General features: G+C 42.3%; 1 protein-coding gene across 2 annotated transcripts in view; it reads right to left on the bottom strand.

The window, feature by feature from the left end:
* The window catches only part of NCKIPSD (NCK interacting protein with SH3 domain), an 87,452-nt gene that overhangs the window by 42,994 nt on the left and 24,470 nt on the right, over nt 1-19,988 (bottom strand). For both annotated transcript variants that reach the window (XM_082209593.1, XM_082209594.1), the window contains exons 2-3: nt 5,906-6,018; nt 3,729-3,924 (exon numbers count right to left, since the gene is read on the bottom strand). In XM_082209593.1, coding sequence (XP_082065719.1) covers nt 3,729-3,924; nt 5,906-6,018 — 309 coding nt within the window. The remainder of the gene's footprint in view (nt 1-3,728; nt 3,925-5,905; nt 6,019-19,988) is intronic.

Genomic DNA, 19,988 nt, shown 5'->3' with positions numbered 1-19,988 from the left:
AATGGAAGACGGAGTTTATTCAGTGAGGCTGTTTGCTTCGCCAGTGATCCGTTGGTGAGTGGCGCTTTTCCCTTTTGTCCCCTTGAATTCTCAAAAATCAGGGCTTTCCTCCTCCCTAAAAAAGACCAACAACTTTGACCTGAACCCCCAAAAAGGGGGTAGATCACTGCCAGATTTTAATTCTGTGAGTAGATCGCAGTCTTTTGGGAGTTGGCCACCCCTGCCCTAAAAGATTATGTTTATGCACATGCACCAAGTCAACTTAAATCTTCAAACCTTGGCATTCTCTAAACTTTAAAGGCTATGAGAACTGCTTGGTATGACGAGGAAGCAGCAGAATTTGTTTTTATATTATTTATTTAAGTTCTTAGCAGCGCTCCAATAATGGATTCTAGGGCAGTGTGCAAAACTGCAAATAAAAGTGCTTCACGCCACTTGGAAACCAACAAATAAATATAACTAAATAAGCCAGATATTTTAATTGTTCCATTGCAGTCAGCTAAGAAAAGGATCTTGGTTTTTCAATGGTTTCCATCAAACTTCTCAAATTGACCCCTATTTGTTCTTTTCTTTTTTACAAAACGATGAAAATTTGTACTTTAGTCCTGGGTGGTGTTCAGGAAATCTTTTTAAAACCCCCAAAACAGGATGCAACACAGATAAGACAAATATAGTTTGTTGTTTTGCATAAACAGAAGTTATTTTTAAAACTTCCGTCTGAGACTTCATAAGATTATAAAGCAACACCTTCATTATTGTTATAAAGGCTGGAAGCTCAGCCGCAGGTGTAGCTGTAAGTATGCTTTGCACAGGCAAATAAATATATATTTCTCAAATACATTGCTGCTGGTTCGTGTGCCTGCGGGCAAGAAAGCTCAACAGCTCCTGCTAATCCTCCCCTGTCAATACCCACAAGAATGTTTTTCTCCCAACAGCCAGATTTCTTCCAGCCTCAGAGCCCATGATGGTGGGCAGAACAGTTTTTTAAAATGGCCAGGAGAGGGACACTGTCAATACCACTCAGTGGTTGACGAATTCTCCCATGTAAATGCCCCGTCCCTATTTAGCACTACCAGGCAACACAAGCTTGGAAACGGCATATTTCCATAATGAAGCATAATTCTGCTCTTAATGTTGAAGCTGCCTGAGTTTCCTCTGCATCTACCCTTGCTTTGTAGAATGAGAAGAATAGCCCAGTTTTGAACATGTTTGCTGCTTGCTGCTTTTCTGGATGTCGACCAGAAGTGAGAGCCTGTGAAATTTCAAAGAATCAGGTCAATTTCACGCTGCTGATGCTTTGATGCTTTCTAAGAGAAGCACCAACAATAACAAGGGAATACTGAAAAGAAATGGTGGGGGGAGGGGTTGTTTGATGGCGAATCTACTTCCATCTTCCTTCTCTCCTTGCAAGCTGGTTTCACGTGTAAGACCATATCACAAGTCACACCCTTAAATAAGTTCTGATCACTTCAGGTTTAGCATACCCTTGCTAGCTAGAGATTCTTGTGCAAAAAGAAGCACATGTCCCGATATCCAGAAAATCCCTAGTATGGGGGGCTGAGAGCAAGCTGTCTAACAGAACATGCTTCCCCCAAGTAATAATAATAATAATAATAATAATAATAATAATAATAATAATAATAATAATAATAATTTATTTATACCCCGCCCATCTGGCTGGGTTTCCCCAGCCACTCTGGGTGGCTTCCAAAAGAATATTAAAATACTGTGATACATCAAACATTAAAAGCTTCCCTAAACAAGTCCAAGGTTTCTGGAGTTTTGTTTTTTTTAAGGATCTTTAAGAGTATCTGGGGAGGGGCATTGGCTCTGCAAGATGTGTGCCCTACGACACGTGTCCTCCAAACCCCATTGCCCCATCCTCAATATCATTTTGGCAGCAATTCCCTGTTTACCTTTGCTAACAACTCTACAACGGTGATGACAGCGCCAAAGAGAAGTCAATCTTAACAATCAGGAGAGCTGACAGGTTGGTCTTCTTCAATTTGGATGTTCAAAAAGTATCTTCTCTCCAGCGATTCTAAATTCATCATCTGTTTATCACAGTGCAAAGCGCATTCCATCAGGAGCACACTCAAAAGAGATTGTGGAGGATTTATAGCCAAATTGGGTTTGGGAAGCTTCCTTCCTATTAGTCAAGGCACTTTATGTTTTGCTAGAGCTTCACTGGTACTGAGGGTCATGATGGAGAATACAGATGGGGAGTGGATTTCCATCATTCATTTTTCTGTCTATAGAGAAGCATTCTCTGGCCTCTTCCAAAGGAGATCTAATGAGTTTATTTGCCTTGAGTGTAGATATAAATAGATCAAGAAACAAGTTGTTATGGCAAGTGACATGCTCCATTCCATTCAGATGACCTTTTTTATAGTTCCCGTCAATATTAATGTCCTAACAACCACTAAGACAAATAACATCATTTCTGAAGGAAGAGTCTCCCTGTTCCTTTGGGAGGGAAAGGAACCCATACTTTACTGGGCCAGTAATTCCAGCAAACTGTACTATCACCTTCAGAACTCAGCCTACCAATTGAAAGACATACACAGGCATCAGAGAAGTCTCAGAATATATTTAAATGTCTACAAATTTAGTTTTGCTTCCTTTGTCCCTCCCATTGTTTTTTTCCTAGTGTGCCATGGACCAGCCTAGTACAACCGTATTTTTCGCTCTATAAGACACACCAGACCACAAGACGCACCTAGTTTTTGGAGGAGGAAAACAAGAAAAAAAATATTCTAAATCTCAGAAGCCAGAACAGCAAGAGGGATTGCTGCGCAGTGAAAGCAGCAAGCCCTCTTGCTGTTCTGGCTTCTGGGATAGCTGCGCAGCCTGCATTCGCTCCATAAGACGCACACACATTTCCCCTTACTTTTTAGGAGGGAAAAAGTGAGTCTTATAGAGCAAAAAATACGGTAATTTTTGTAAGCTGCTCCAACAGTCTTTTTAGAGAAACAGGATATAAATGCCTTAAATAAACAAATCTCTGCTTACAAATCATATTTCCTGTGCTTCCTTCCTTAGTTTATCATCAGCACAGAAAATTTAGGGCATATTGCACAATGCAGTAAACTGGGGAACAAGCAGTCACTGTAGTTAAAAGAACTAATCCGTCGAAGAATGGGCAAGACAACAAGAAACACTGTCCCAAATACATTTTTCCTACTTATCTGAGAAATCAGCATCTCTTTAAAAGCAAGGTACGAGACTGCTGAATGCCCTAATCTGCTCTCACAAATCTCTCTCCTATTGGCCTTTTCCTGGGAGTTCCCCAAAGTTTTACAAATGAAACCATCACACACAGTAGCCAGGTCTATCATAGGTTCAGCTACTCTATAGTGCTTGTCAACTGTAGTGAACACAACTTAAGAACTGATCTCAAGCTGCCGTTCAGTTAATATCACCTGCAGTCACCTCCTTCATTCTCAAAATAGAACACTGTCAAGAAACAGCAGGTGGCATGTAACATATTTTCACCTATGCTCAATAAAATAACGCATAGAGGTTGAGCTTCTAAATAGCTGGCAGGTCCAATAAAAAACCCCAGCTCTTTACTTATTCTCTAGGATCAACACTCACAGCCAGCTATAAATGGTTAAGTGTAAGAGGTGGAAATTCTCTCTTTCCCACCCAAGGAAAAAATTTGACATGATTAGCACATGGAGTAGATATCTTGTAAGATAAAGGATTAAATATGCCACAGATCTCACCTGGTAAACACCAACTTCCTCCTCTTGGGGATCTGTGTTAGGCAAGCTATGGTGTCGCTCATATCCAGTCCTGCAGACGCCATTGGGTTGCCTGGCTAGGTCCAGGTGATGATCACTGGAAGATGGAGTCATTCCTTGAGTGGACGGTGAGTGACTTTTGCGGGAAACAGTTTCTTTCCGATGATGTATCAGCTTCCTGGCAATATAAAACAACAGCCATATTGAGGAAGTAGAGCTCACAGGACTGGTCCAGAGTTCCAAAGCTGAAGTCATATTACTGAACTGTGAACATGGACTGACCTTGAAGATCTTACTTCAACGGCAGAATGAATCCAATTCCACTGAGCTATGGGCAGGATTCGTCTAATGAATGCCTTTACAAGGTATTCCACTTTCACAACAGGGCTCCCCCACTTCCCTGTGCCCTTAGAAACTGGCTCTGAGAGGGGCTTGGGAGAACTCCCAGAGCAACATGCAAGTGGGGAGGGGATCATTCCATCTGACAAGCTGAAAAGCTTCCACTGTGCAATGCTGAATTCCTCCCAATGAATGTTCCCATCTCCTACTCATGGTGTGCAAGGTTTACTATTTCTTGCCCTTTTGTTCATGATTCATTACATATTTGACAATAAAAAGATGTGTGCGAGGAAAGAATGTATCTCTCATGAAACTGAAGTACCAATGTTGGAAAGAAAACCTGTTTTGATTTGCAGGCACCAGACATTTTTAGCCTAGAAAACCAAGGAGTTCAGTTTAGAGGAAGAAACTCTGCAAAGTTCTTCACTTCCCCTCCAATGAAACTCGATTGCAAACAGTGTGAATGCAGAATTTTAAGCTTTGGTTACCACCTTGGAAAGAAAGCTTCATTGATTTCAAGATTACACAACTCTTTGGTATCTTGGCACCTGCACATAATTCGTGATGAAACTACTGTGGCTTTATCTTCTTCCTTAAATTTTAATACTTTGATCTGGAATACATACCAATTCTATGGGCACCTCTGAAAAATCAGGTGCTCTGGATTCATAGAGGTGCTTTGGTTGCCAAAAGGATCATCTTATTACAACTGGAAATCCTCATGTTTCCCCTCATGTTTCTGGATTAGCATCGCTTAATCACTGGCCAGCATGCTGACATCTTCCCATTTATATGGCATGGTTTTCTTTGTGACTCTCATATTATCTGGGTTCCTCTGCTGCTGCACATCCCTCCTATATCCCATTCTCCCTACCCTTCCCACTTCTTCTTGCATATTCAAGCCTTTTGTCTTCCTTATTGCTTATTACATTGGGTTGCTTATTCTAGTAGCCTACTGCTTTTCTTCTGTTTTTTCCCCTTTTCCTTTATTGGGTGGGCAGGGCTGGGAAAGGGAATGGGTAGTAGTTGTAGCCACCATTATTAGTGCCAGATAACACTCCACCAATTGAAAAACAATTAAAAATATATTACAAAAGAAAGATTGTGTCTGCACATGTCAAGCCCAGATACACAGCAGCCTTTTCTAGGTGGGACTATCATGAGAAAATCTGTAGTAAATGGATAGTTTCTCAGGGCTGATCTAGAATTGCTAGCAAAGTCCTGAAGTTCACGTGTGCACTTTCTACTTTTGCCCGGGACCCTCTCCAGAAAACCCATGTTTCTTTGTCCACTATTGGGTTGTGCTTAGTCTGATTTTTGTGAATGTGTCTGCCTTGCTCCGCCCTCTGCGCTTCTCGGGGTTCAAAGTGACTGCTAGGAGTTGCTAGCTAAGGAAGCTCTAGGCTTCCAAGACTCGTTGCTCCCTCCTCCCTCTCCATTCTCTGGAGGCACCAGGTTCTTTTTAATGTTTGATGTTTTATCATATCCTGTATATGCTGGAAGCTGCCCTGAGTGGCTGGGGCAAGCCAGTCAGATGGGCGGAGTACAAATAATAACATTGTTGTTAGTGTTATTTTATTTTTTAGAGAGCAGGTTTTGTGATTATGCAGAGATGTGAAGCAATCAGGCGTTAGCTCCAACAATTCCTGATGAGACTGGAGTACAAAAAAGTGATAGAGCAGGCACCGCTCCATGTGTCTTTTAAACACCTGGCTTGGCCCTGAATGCTAACTGCATGCCTTACAGTCATTTGCCTTCAGATGTGCCTTCCCTAACATTATTTCCATACTGTCTTGAATAGTCCTGCTTGCTGTACTTACTGGAGGACATCCCTCTGCTCCAAGTTGTATTTCCCCCCATTCTTCATTGCGGCATTATGAATGGCCTCAATAGCTCTGTCAATAGACTGCAGAACCACATCTTGTTCCAGCACCTAAGGAATGTAACAGGCATTGTGTTAAACACCTTCACTTTCATCTCCCCATCAACACTTATAATGACAACGTGAAACTGACAAGCGTAGCCATCTTAATTCTGTTTTATGGACAGACTTTGAAACTCTCTCATTGTTTTGGTACTCAACCACAACGTACATTCGTAACAAAAATCAATTCCCTCATTTTGTTTCTTATGGGTATTTGATAAAAGTTTCTTTAAAAATAAACAAAAAATAAACCCCAAGGGGGGTGTGGGGGGTATGCGTGTGTTTTAAAAAAGTAATATACAAAATGGATTCTGTCTGTGCAAGATTTATTGGCGGAGTAGAAAAACATTTGTTTGGAGGCAGCAGAGGATACATCACAACTCCACTCACCCATCTTGGGCCCTGGAGCCCCAGCAATTCATTACATGAAGATCAATGGCAAGACTTCAGAGGCGCAAAGCAGCTCTTCAGATCAATTTCACATTCAAATTGCCACAGTGACTCTTCCACCCTCCACTGCAAGTTGTGACAATTTGAAGCGTGTTTCCTTCCACTATCTTTGCTTGCCTTTAGAATAGAACGAAGGGGCTAGATTTCCACATACCCCCAACACCCATCTTGAAAAAATATAGGCGCAAGCATTGACTTGAAATGCGTCAGGCAACCAAACACCTGAGAACAGCCATCCCATGATTCATACCACTTGAGGCTCCTCATGACAGCCTTTTTTTATTACATGTTCATGATGATTTGTGCTCATGCTGTTATCAGGGCAGTCATACATGATCCCAATTTAAATATTGCTTGCACCGGCAAAAGTTGTAGGGGTGGTCCTCTTGCTTCATTTCCAGTCAGCGCATATCCTGTTACTTCTGAAATCCTGTACCATTTATGCCACTATTCAGGTTTATTTTCATCCTACTTCTGTTGCACTATAGCCCCTTTAGACAGCAACCATGTGGTAAGGTTATCCCTATGGCTATTGTTCTCCAAGCAAATGGGCATGCCCTTCATCAACCAGCTTTGTTTTTGTCAAATCTTTTTAAGGCAAATCATGAATTTCACATTCACCAAAATGTTATCTACCCCAGACATTTAATATGCTTATGGAAACAAATGAATGTTGACGACTGCTGGCTACAGTCTTCCATTCGCTTCACTGCAGGCACAAGTCATCATTGACACTCACATATTGGCTCTGCATGATCTGACATACTGAGTGAGACCTTTCTTGGATTAGTTATATATGCTGCTGTTAGAAGTGGCAAGGTCCTGTTGGAAAGTTGAAGGAGTTGTAACGAAATGAAAGTTATAAAATTGGAAGGTGGAAAATGGAGAAAGCATTATGTGAAGGTGAAGTCAAGGAGAAGGAATTCTTGCTGGGCAAGAACATGGCTATTCTTTTAACTTCCTCTGACTAATCAGTAAGTGTTTACGTAGTACAAAAAGGCCCTGATCTGAAGGGAAGAGCAACCAGGAGCTCAATAGATCCATAGTCTTCAATGTTTGCTAACTCAGGACCCACCTTTAACCCAAACATGCAATTAAGGACCCATTCCTATTTTTATTTTACATATATTTGTACGGTGCTGGATACTGCTGTTGCAACCCAACTTAGATCAGGCTGTGGCCTGGTAGTGGGTTCTGACCCACTAAAGGCCAGCATGTTATGAAGTTGGGAAGCCCAATCCCAACCTCCACTGCAAGTCTGCAGCTTTAGGGGCATTCTGTGAAAGTAGGGAGGGGCAGAGCTGTGCAGTCCACTCCTTGCTAAAACCTGCTACAAAGTCCACCATTACATTTGCCATCACTCAGTTATTCCAGTATTTGATAGACATGGATCTAGCTCTAGAGATAGTGGCTGGTTGGCTCCAATGCTTCTGCCCAGCACTCTTTCCCCACTCTTCCCATGCTAGTGAAGCAGAGTTCTAGCTACAGCTACCCAGATATAATAAATAACAACAACAACAACAACAACAACAACAACAACAACAACAACAATAATAATAATTCCCCAGCCACTCTGGGCAGCTTCCAACAAAATATTAAAATACAATAGTCTGTCAAACATTAAAAGCTTCCCTAAACAGGGCTGCCTTCAGATGTCTTCTAAAAGTCTGGTAGTTGTTGTTCTCTTTGACATCTGGTGGGAGGGCATTCCACAGGGCAGGTGCCACTATCGAGAAAGCTCTCTGCCTGGTTCCCTGTAACTTGGCTTCTCACAGTGAGGGAACCGCCAAAAGGCTCTCAGCGCTGGACCTCAGTGGTCCGGGTAGAACGATGAGGGTGGAGATGCTCCTTCAGGTATACTGGACCGAGGTCGTTTAGGGCTTTAAAGGTCAGCACCAACACTTTGAATTGTGCCCAGAAAGTACTGGGAGCCATGTAGATCTTTCAAGACTGGTGTTATGTGGTCTCAGCAGCCGCTCCCAGTCACCAGTCTAGCTGCCACATTCTGGATTTGTTGTAGTTTCTGGGTCACCTTCAAAGGTAGCCCCACATAGAGCGCATTGCAGTAGACCAAGCGAGAGATAATCAAAGCATGCACCACTCTGGCGAGACAGTCCACGGGCAGATAGGGTCTCAGCCTGCGTACCAGATGGAGCAGGTAAACAGCTGCCCTGGACACAGAACTGACCTGTGCATCTATGGACAGCTGCGAGTCCAAAATGACTCCCAGGCTGCGCACCTGGTCCTTCAGGGCAGTTACCCCATTCAGGACCAGGGAGTCCTCCACACCTGCCCGTCTCCTGTCCACCCAAAACAGAACTTCTGTCTTGTCAGGATTCAACCTCAGTCTGTTAGATACAGATGTGGCGGCAACTCCCCAAGTCAGAGCAATATTTAGAAAATTCCTTTTACCAGTACTGTAAGCCTAATGTTTCATTTTATGAAGCAGAGCACAGGATCAGCTTTGTGGCCCTACCACGTTTAAGGGAAGAGTACTTGACTGACATTTGATGTATTAGCCTTTACGTATTAGCCATTAGTGGGCAAAACCCAATTTGCTTAGATGGGTTAATGTCATATAAATGCCAACCATCTTCTCTGCTCAGTTAAGGAGTGTTTAGAAACTTTATTTGCCTTAGGCAGGATTCTTGTACAGCAGAAGGTACCCAGGGGGTTAAGATCTTTGTTGCCCATACAAAGGAATATGAATGCCATAAAGCACTGTACATTATGAAGGCATTACATTACTATGCCAAATCTGTACTTAAAGAATACTATGAATACTATGGAAATAGACTTTCAAAGATGACAAACGGAAGTGACCTCGCAGTCCTCCAAAATTTAGATACTACGCTGCCATCAGCTGAGCTTTTAGGTCAAGATGAAACTTCCGGGGTTTTTTTCAAAATAATTATCTTACAAGAGAAAAGACAGGGAGAAGAAATGGAGGAGAAGAATATGAATTTCATTAACACTCTGCGGACTCATTAAAAATATCAAAAATGGGTCTAAGCTACCTTGGTGTTTTTAATACAAATCTGTGAGAAAGCCCTCTCTAAACCTTTCCTATGGAGAGTGAGAGCACGAGATACTGTGTGATTAATAGTCTAAGCGGAAGATCTCATTTGCAGGGTACGTTCTGTAGGGAAAGCTATTATTTAAATTCAGAGTAGGAAAGATCCAAATGGTCACATGGTCTAATCTCCCACCCAAGTTGTAAGATCTGCCACACCCTCTCCCAAATAATTCCTGCAATCAAGACCACTAAAGTCATGGAGATGGCTGCAGAGGACACAGCCCCAACGAGACTAGGAAAAAACTCGAGGAGAAAAACAGCTTGTCTTCTATGACAATGCAGCTCAGCAAATGAGAATTGCTTCTCATGTTTGGAAGAAGTTATTTTGGGAATCTTCCCTGATCTTTTTACCAACAGGCCAAAGATGTTGCCCTAGTAATAACAAAATCGCTATTAAAATAGTTTACTATTTACTATCATTTTATGGAAGGTCTCTTCCTTCCTTTTTTAGGGTGCATGCCCAGCAGTTACAACAGATCAACACATTTCCAAAATTTAAAATAGCTATTAGAATGACATTTAAATAAGAGCACCACATAAACCAGTTCTTAAATCAATTTAACACCTTCACCTAGAGACAAATGGAAGAGTCTATTTCCAGTTTGTGTCATTGCATATGCTAACACCAAGTCCATTCTATCATGCTACAATTTTTTTTAGTTTTTTTTTTAATGTGCAAAAATTACTAACAACGTTAATTACTAACAATTCTACAAAGTGATAAAATATGAGGGCAACTTTGCCTGATCCATACATCAGGCCAGGAGATGTAGATGAAGTCAGTTTACAGCTGAGGTAATTCCTTGAGAACCCTTCACCACAAACAATGCTTCTTGTACAACTCTTTTGGGTAGCTCACCCTCCCACCCACCCCAAACAGCAGTATCAAACTGTGCAGACTTCTCCAAAGAAGAGGTTGTTGTTTATTCCTGTGACATCATCTTACTAGTGTCAAAAACTGAACAATTAAGACATTTAGAGCATCTTTGTCAGCTATCATCTCATCTGGGCTACCCCTCCTTTCTTCCCTCCTGTGAGGCAGGCACTACATCATTTCTATGAATTCACAGCAAAAGCTTCTGAACATAAGCTATGCGCCTTTATTGACTTAAATAATGCTATGCAATGCACACACACAGCCCTCCAGTTATCATGTTAACGTTGCATGTCTTTTTTTAAAAAAGCACCCCCTCTTCTTTTAAAGTTCAAGTAACTTCTGTCACACACAAAAGTACTTATACTACGCCATAAGCGGCACCAAGTTAGTCCTCAAAACCACCAGCACCTAAAGAAATGGTTTCTAAAAATGTTATCATTTTAAAGCATAACTTGGGAGGGACATGTTCTAAAGTCTTGGGGCTGCTGCACAAACGTCATAATCCACCCCACAGCAGTTATTGCTTCTTTTACATTGGAGGTCCTTGACAAAGCGACCCAGGTGGGTGGTATATGTTGTTAACAGGTTGTGAAGGGGCTGAGAAAACCAACAGAACCACTACAGTGACCACAATACTGGCTGAATACATCCTCACATTCACACTTCTACAAGGAGGCAACATGCAGCATTTTGAACTAAATTAAAGCTGCAAGTCATATTCAAAGCAGTCCCTGGTAGAATGGCATAATCTTAAAATGACCCTCAAGACTACAAATGCATGATAGAAGATGCCAAAATTCCCGATTTTGGAGCAGGAGCACAGCTGATCTGCTGTTAAAAGCAGCTCCTAGCCCTAGGCACCACCTGTTCTTCCGAGTAGAAAAACTGCATCGGGGACTGGCAGCCCACCCCAAACAGACACCTCTCTTTCCAGAGAAGCGCTGCAGATTATGCCACCAGCATCACATCCAGGGTGGGGGGGAATTAACAAACTGTAGTGCTAGCAGAATTGCTTCTCCTTGCACAAGACGGGGTGCCTGCTTCTCCCCAAGGCGTAGCAGGGGGTGCCGGGAGTGCCGTGGCCCCGGGGGCAATGTTGAGAGGGGGCACAAAGAGGTGCCCCCACAGCAGACTCTTTCATCGGAGCCTGGTTCCATGTCAGAAGGAGGTGTGCCCTGTCTGCAGTGCTTCTGCCTGGTGCCTGACCTGGTGGCAGAGAGCAGGAGAGTGGGCAACAGCTTCCCCGCCCGTCTCCTAACCCTGAACTGTGGCACATGGAGGGTGCCTTCCGTGCCCCGTGAACCCACCCTGGGCAGCACAGGCATATGTTCCACCGCTGGCTTCTTCTAAGCACTGGGGACCCCTCAAACAGTACAGGTTATGGCACAAAGGGCTGTGATCAGTAGGAGGAATGATCACATGATTGATGCAAAGCAACCATCATGTACAACCATATTTTTAAAGGCCAGTCTCCCCTCCCACATTAGATCAATTGTCACTTTTTAAAAAATCCAGTTAAACATAAAATCTGAATTTAATACTAACGTATTAAATTCTACGCTGCTCATGAAACTCCGTTCATGGCCCTCCATCAAACACCCTGCGTTTAAGCCTACTCTTCTCTATGGAGAAGAGTTGTCAGGTCAAGCATTATAAATAGAACATAAAGTATGCTTAAGCCAATTGTTTTCAACGGATTTAAGGATGCTTAATTCTGTATTAAAATGGATTGCAGACAATGTATTACAGCAAATTATGAATATTTATAACTAGCTTCACAGAAATTTACTTTCCATCTCATGGAGAAATACAGTTTTATCAAATGGTAAGCAGTAAGTTGCTTCTGGAAACAAACCCACAACCCAGCACACTGAACTCTATCCTGAATTAAAGTTACCTTTAGGCAAATGACCTTGCTTACTGCCTTTCAGTGTGTACAGAAGAGCCAGACAGAAATCTATTTTTTCACAATTCCAGTCCTAACCCCTTGTTTCTTAAGTAAGCATGATCTGCAAGACCAGAGGTTTTAGAGCATGCTCCCAGGTAGTTTTAACCCTTTAAAAAGTTGTAAACTATCATGTTTCCATTGGTATAGTAGCCAAATAGCAGGCACTCCTTTTCAGGGGATCTATGAATGATGAAGTGGAAACTTGATTTAGACAGATCTCTTCAAACAGTGTTTTAAATCATTGTTTAACAGAACCATCCGAGCCCCTATACAAGTGGGGTGTGTTCCTCTGTCCATCCCAGCCATCATCAGTGAGGGAGCCCCATCAGCAAGGAGCACCCCAATTCACCCAACCCAAAATGTAGGGGAAGGTACTGTTGATAGCATCTCTGCTAGCAGCAGCCAACAAAATATCCTGAAATGCTAGTTCAGGAGCTGGCCCATGATGGCAACAACTTATCCAGGCCTCTTCACTGCACCAGCCTGGGAACTGGCACAGTAAAGGGGCATCTCCCCTGTCAACCTTCACCTTCTGCCTTGGCCAAAAGGCCAAGGAGACAGCAGATCCGACCCCCAAGGAGTGCACCACAGTTGTCACTGCCACTGTCTCAGCAGCAGTGGGCAATGCATTCCTTGGAAGCTGGATCTGCTGCCCCCGTGGGTCCTGCTGCCTGGTGCAGTTGCCTTATCTTGCTTCACAGGTGGGTCTGCCCTGCCTATAGCTCAGGGATAAAAACCAGTACATTGCAATTGTAAATTACAAATCAAACCCCATGCCACTTCTACAGGGGCTTCTTGGTGAATGGAAGGGGCTGCTGGTCTCCTCCTGCCCTTGCTCCTGATGTAGATCTTCACTCACACCTTCTTCCCTGGTTGGGGTGGGAAGCATTTAGTGGTTGGCCTCAGGTGCCAAAGGGCCTTGGGCTGGCCCTGGCTACACTCTGGGGTACGACAGCAGAAGAATGGCATATAAATAAAATGCCATGGCCAGTGTAATATCATTAGACCTGTCATGCTTGAGACATAACAATCATCATGCTTGAGACAAAACAAAATGACCGCCTCGGTTTCTCTCTCTTTTGTGGTTGGCTGTCTTAACTGTATTTTGTTCTGAAATTGTTCTATGGGTCTTTGGACTGCAATAAAGATTTATTATTCTTATAAATAAAATGCATTCATTATGTTTTTTTTTATTATTATACAGAGTTTAGGAGATGGGGAGATTAACAGGAAAATAGGAAGGGGGTAAAGGGGTAAGCACATTCTTCCTTCCCTTCCGATCCTTCACTGCTTCAAAGTGCCTCAATCGACAGCAGTTTTGAAAAGGAAACCATGCTATTAGGACTTTATGACATGCCCCTGAGACAAAATCAGTCTGACTTAGATGTGAGTTTAAAAGGAGCATTATTCAATAAATTCATGAAAGGCGGTGGTGATGATAACGATAACCTTCATATAGTATTAACTGAATTTCTTACCCAACCTTCACCATAATGTTCTAGGGCAGGTTACAATGATATAAACATACCATATTAAAATCAGTTAAAACCATTTAAAATCAGAAGGTTAGGACCTTAAAACATGTATTTTAGGTGTCAAAGACCAGGGCAAAGAGTTGCATCTGTACCATATGACAGAAGCTATACAATGAGGATGCTAGACTCACCTCTGTGGGTCTAGTAGGCGTTTTACCCTTTTATAATGCCGACAGATACCTCAATGGTTTAGCATTCCTAATCCCTGCACAATCACTACCAGCAAAGAAACCTTTGCTGGGAAATGCAGATGTCTTTGTACAATAGAATGAATTTTGTAAGCATGCATGTTTAAAGATGTGAGAAACATAGAACAGGTTTCAAACAAAGGAGTCAAAGCAGGTATAACTATTACGTGAACCAAATAAATGTGGAGGCTTTTCCTTACAGCAGTGATTGACCCCATGGTGTGTTTTCATGGTGCTACGAGAGGTCCATGTTGCTCAAACATGTTAGACTGACTCTGGAAGAGGCCTGAATCATCAAACATTAATTGTGCAGAGGATACCTTGTTTATAGTCTAGCAAGAGGCAAAGCTATAGAACTGAATCAAGACACAGATATTTCCAATCTCTGTTATTAACATGAGCAAACAGGCAATTTAATCATTGAATCTCAGAGGCCTTCTTACTTCTCTGCTGGATTAAGACAACAAATAATATAAATAAGACATTTCCTGCTTGAAAGCTTCATACAACATGCTTGAGCCTGCATTTGAGACCAACATAAAAAGAAATTGCTCCTTTCCCAACAACTAACAGGACAGATTATCTTCACTTTTCAGAAGCGTTTTTAATTAAACTCAGTTACAGAATATTCATGCAAGTGTTCGAGCTACTAATCAGCATTTCCCAAAAGAACTGCCTTCACCCCTTTCTCCATAAAAATCCATCTCTCTGCAGTCACTGCTCGGAATCTTCTGACTGTAGAAGATTCAGGCTTTTGTGCTGATCAGAAGGGGAGGGGGGACGTAATGATAGTACAGTATGTTTCTTTCTACACCCCATCCCCCAACCACTTTTCTCTTTTCCATTTTCTGCCTCCCTCCAACACACTTATATCACTCCTGCAGAGTACTTCTCTAAGTGTCACTCTACAAAACACCATGGTTGTTTAAATGCCAGTCACATAGGAAAACTTGTTCAGCAGTCTAGAATAATCATACCTTTCAGAAAAGCATTTTTCTAGACAAATGGGATCTTATAGGGTCTGCTGACAGAACCAAAGATGGACTGCAGGCATGCGCTGTGCGTGCAATTTACATATTTAAGGCAATGGGCCTATTACAGATATGACAAGCCCCTGAAAAATGTGCCTTTCAAACCAAGTTTTTCCTTTCCTTTGGCAAGGTTAGATTAAGCACAATAATATTCTACTTCTTCCTTGTCTCTCCCAATTTAGGGGACAGCAACACAGGCCCGAAATGGTTTCATTCCAGAGGTCGCATGCTAAATTAGAAGCAAGATGCTTTCTACATTCAAGGTTAGGAATTTGAATTACTTACAGAAGCTAATGTACCACATTCAAGCAAGTGTCAACAATAGTTTGCATACCCTCCCAAGGAAGCAGACAGAGGGGAAACAAAGATGTTGTTCAGGTGTTTTCTGAAAGCTACAGTGGCTTCCTGCAGACATAATGCTTAACCATATTTTGCATAACCATGGCTGGCTGACTTAACCCAGTTAAAATCAGAGCCACGCCAGAAGGTCTTTAGAGACTCTTCAGCTCAGTGCTGGAAAACAGAAGAGTATGTGAAACCACACACTCACCTTTTTGTTGCTGTTGCCACAAGATTGTAAGTGCTGCTAGCTGCACTTTTCTTCAATACTTTCCACCCAAAAGATGCCAGTGTGAAGGCAGTATCAGAACCAGCTTGTGAGGTGAAAAAACTGCCCAAATCACACTTTGCTCAGTGCGAATTAAATGCTTAACCATGATTAGTGCTAAACATTGCTTACAACCTGCTCTGTGATCAATTCTTAAGCACTGAAAAGTGAGTGTTGTGGTGTGGTGCCTGAAGTGTTGGATCGGGGCCTGGGAGACCAAGGTTCAAATCCAAACTGGACTATGAATCTCAACTGGGTACAATTGGATCAGTCTTTGTCTCTCAGACTCAGCTACCTCACAGGATTGTTGTGAAAATAAAAATGAGGGGGGGGGAGAGAGCCACCTTGAGCTACTCAGAGGAAAGGTAGTGAAAAAGCAAAGAATAGCTTTAAGTTTTCAGACACAACACTTAATCGTGGTTAAAGTGTTACAGTGGTGCCCCGCAAGACGAATGCCTCGCGAGACGGAAAACTCGCTAGACGAAAGAGTTTTCCGTTTTGGAGGTGCTTCGCAAAACGAATTTCCTATGGGCTTGCTTCGCAAGACGACAATATCTTGCGAGTCCCTGCTGGGTTTTTTTCCTCCCCCCCCCTTTCTAAACCGCTAATCCGCTTATCAGCTGATCCGATGAGCAGATAAGCCGCTAAAAGCCGCTAATAGCGCTAATCCGCTAATCCTTCAATGGGCTTGCTTCACAAGACGAAAAAACCGCTAGACGAAGAGAATCACAGAACGGATTCTTTTCGTCTTGCGAGGCACCACTGTATGTCCTCAAGGGCCAGGCTTATTGCACATGTAGAAACAAAAGGCCAGTTGTTGCATTCCTCTGTGAAATCATATAGTCAAGTGTCCACAACCACATGGAAAAAGGTTGGTGTGCACCTCTGCATGTACACATGGAGAAAAAGAAAACATATCTATGATTATAGTTGCACTTTTTACGCTAGCCATGATCTCAGTACTGTAATGCATGAAGGTACATGTGGTTCCCCCTAACTTTTGTCCATGTGATTATGTACTGTGAATATGGATTCCAGGGAATAATTTAGTGTAAATTCTTTTTTAAAAAACTTGCCTAAATAAATAGCTACATTGTTTCTAAAATCCCATTTCAACAGAGAAGGTGCACCCAAGAATACAAGACAAACTCAGAGACCGTAAGCGGCCAGAACATTCTGCTCCCTTAGGGGTTGCCTGATTGTTCCAAATGACAGTTTTTTCCTCAGAGTAATTATAGGGCAAGCCATTATAATGGACTGAATTACTCTTACCCTGGGATAGGAAGGCTGTGATCTTCCAGATGTTGTTGGACTCCAACTCCCCAAATCTCTGGCCATTTGCCAGGTTCATTGAGGCAGATCTGGAGGGCCACAGCCTGTCTACCCCTGACTTGGACCAAAATATACATATTAATAGTACAATCAACTTTGGATCGCCTTGGATAACACAATGCGCAAGGTTCCCTTCCCCCACCTGAGGAGCCTAGAAGAACAGCACTACTGGGAAGAAATAAGACCTTCCTTCTCCTTTATCAGCTCCTCTCCTTCCCAAACAAATCTGGCTATCGAGCATTAGTTCCAACACTAATAGCAGAGGGCTAAAATGAAGGAGATAGGAGCTCAACATTGTCAGGATCAATACATCCATGTTTCCTCCCTCTTATCTGAAAAATACATCCATTGCAATAAAAATATAGGCGAAGAAGCATGGAAACTGCCCTAATCACTGCCATACAAGTTGGGGACACAAACTACATGGTGTTAGCCAACATCTGACAGCTCAACGGACCACTTTTCCAGTAAGTTGGGTCAAATACCTCTGAAATTGCTTTTGATTGCTTCTTAGTGCCTTGATGTGGTAGACTCACACAAGTGCCAGCTTACTGAGTTCGTGGATTTACAGCATTTCAGTGGGGCCAGGCAGACATTTTACATTGCTGCTGACTTGCATGGGGAATAAATAAAATAAACTTAGGGAACTGTTTCAGAAAGCCTTGTGTTATAATAAACATTTGCTAATGGTGGAAATTCTGGTTTTAGTGAGCCATTTTTTTCCTGGATGAAGACAGGAAGAATTGTTCCGCCAACGCTAAGTTTAGAGGACTACAAAATCAGATTTTAGTTGAGAATCCCACTTTCCAACAGATTGTACATATCACATTTGGACTGGTTCATTAAGCAGAGACTCCAGGAAATGAAACATAACAAAAAAAAATTCCTAACAAACTTAGTTGGTCTCTAAGGTGCTACTGGAAGGATTTTTTTTTATTTTGTTTCAACTACGGCAGACCAACACGGCTACCTACCTGTAACTAGAATCCAGGAAATGAGTAAAGGTCTATAGCAATTCAAGGGCAGAAATGATATTACTTAGCCCTTCCATTTCACATTACAGATTCCATTTCACATTACAGTATTTTTAAAAACTAGTATCTCGCACTTACAAAAAAGGTCAGTGGGAAACTCATGTCTATATGGAGCAAAGTAAAAGCAACAAGTCTTGAACTGTGAGTGTGTTTCTTAAATCTAAATGGGCAATAGGTTATAATTAGGGGTTAAGTGTGAAAAGCACACACACACACACACAGAGAGAGAGAGAGAGAGAGAGAGAGAGAGAGAGAGACAGACCCTATTAAGGCTGTCACCTAACCTAATGAGTGGAATTCAATGTCGTACTATTACAAACCTCCTACCAGTGCAAGCATCTCACAGATGAAACAATCCCCACTCTCCTCCCCCTGAACCCTGTTCTGGGGGGCTTATCCAATTTCAAGAGCAAGGGTACATGGGAGGAGGAGGGGAAGCCCCATTGCGCAATAAGTCCTTGAGCAGGGCTTCTGCTGACATGACGTTAGGCAAATCCTGTCCACTGAAATAAAGGGACCTATGTTAGTCACATATTTTAATTTAAATGGGTCTACTCTGAGTAGCATTGGATACAACCCTTAGATCTCTCCCAGGCAAAAACAAGTTGTGCACCTTTTTGTATAAGCAGACTCCTGGCAGTGCATACTGAGGGCTTTAAGCCATCCCTGTTTCAGGATTCATTTCTTCATTACATTTTTATGGATTTTCACAAGAGTAATAAAAATGAAGAGAAAAATAAATTTTGAACCTTATAAACATAGAAAGCACTGAGAGTACAAGTATGGCGATAGAAGCAATAAAGGTCATAGAGGTAGAAAAATTGTTAGAATTATAGCAGAATAGCCATGAAATTATACGGTAAAATATTCAACTAGAACTACTCATACATTCTAGGCAATATGTCCACAGGATGAATGCTGGTTGGCATACTATGCAAGTAGGTACCAGCTCTCAATGAAATTGTCAAGACACATTGACTTTCTTTCACAGGCTTGTCCATTAAAACTATTTTCCAGAGCTCTTGATAATGGCCTGGTTCACATGTAATAACAAGGAGCAGAGGAGCTGCTTGCAGGGACTTTCAAGCAATATGCACCAGCTCACTTTAAAGTAATGCATGGACTGTGTCCACAGTTTGGCTAATTATCCATGCACTAGTAACCTATCGGCTAAACTACAGTAACACAGCCTTTAGTCTGATGGTGCCCAAACTATGTAACACCTACCCCAGAAATGTTATTCTGGTGCTTTCTTCGCTATTTTTTAGACATCCAATGAAGTCCACCCTCTTCCCCCATCTAGTTTAGTGTTTTATATTGTATGCTGCAGTGAAGCCCATTTGGTGAAAGGTGTGGAGTGAATGTAATAAACGAATAAATGCTCCTTTGCCCTGGCTATCCTCTAGCTGCGGAGGTGCTGATAACCAAAAGAACCCTGGCATCTTAGCAAACACCATTCCTTACCAAGAGAACATAACCACATCTTCATCTTTTCTTCTCCCCCCACTGAAAACACCCCCGGCTACATGCAGAAATATTTTACAGGGCAGATATTTAGTACACAAGGGGTAAATTCCCTCCCTTCCTTTGCACAGTCGGGTTACATTCCTCACGACTGGCATATGCCAGGTGGATAGTGCCTGTTTGCCACAGGCACAGTACCAGCCATGAGTTCTGAAGTTTCACAGCTCAAAAGGGAGTTCTGCACTGACTTGACAGGAAAGGAAAAGGGAGGAAGAATAAACTGACCTTACTCCCCTGAGCTGAAGCTCAGCTTGCTGCTTGATCAATAGCCAGCATCAGCAAGTAGTTATTAAAAGGGAAGCTGCCAGCAGTCACACAGCTCTACAGTCAACAGCCCAGCTGCAAAGGGGGAAGGAAGGGGATCAATGAAGCCAGTG

This window comes from Podarcis vaucheri (assembly GCF_965113315.1).
Source record: "Podarcis vaucheri genome assembly, chromosome: 2".
Classification (NCBI taxonomy): Eukaryota; Metazoa; Chordata; class Lepidosauria; order Squamata; family Lacertidae; genus Podarcis; species Podarcis vaucheri.
The sequence above is the reverse complement of the archived record's forward strand: the minus strand, read 5'-3'. Positions and strand labels throughout refer to the sequence as shown.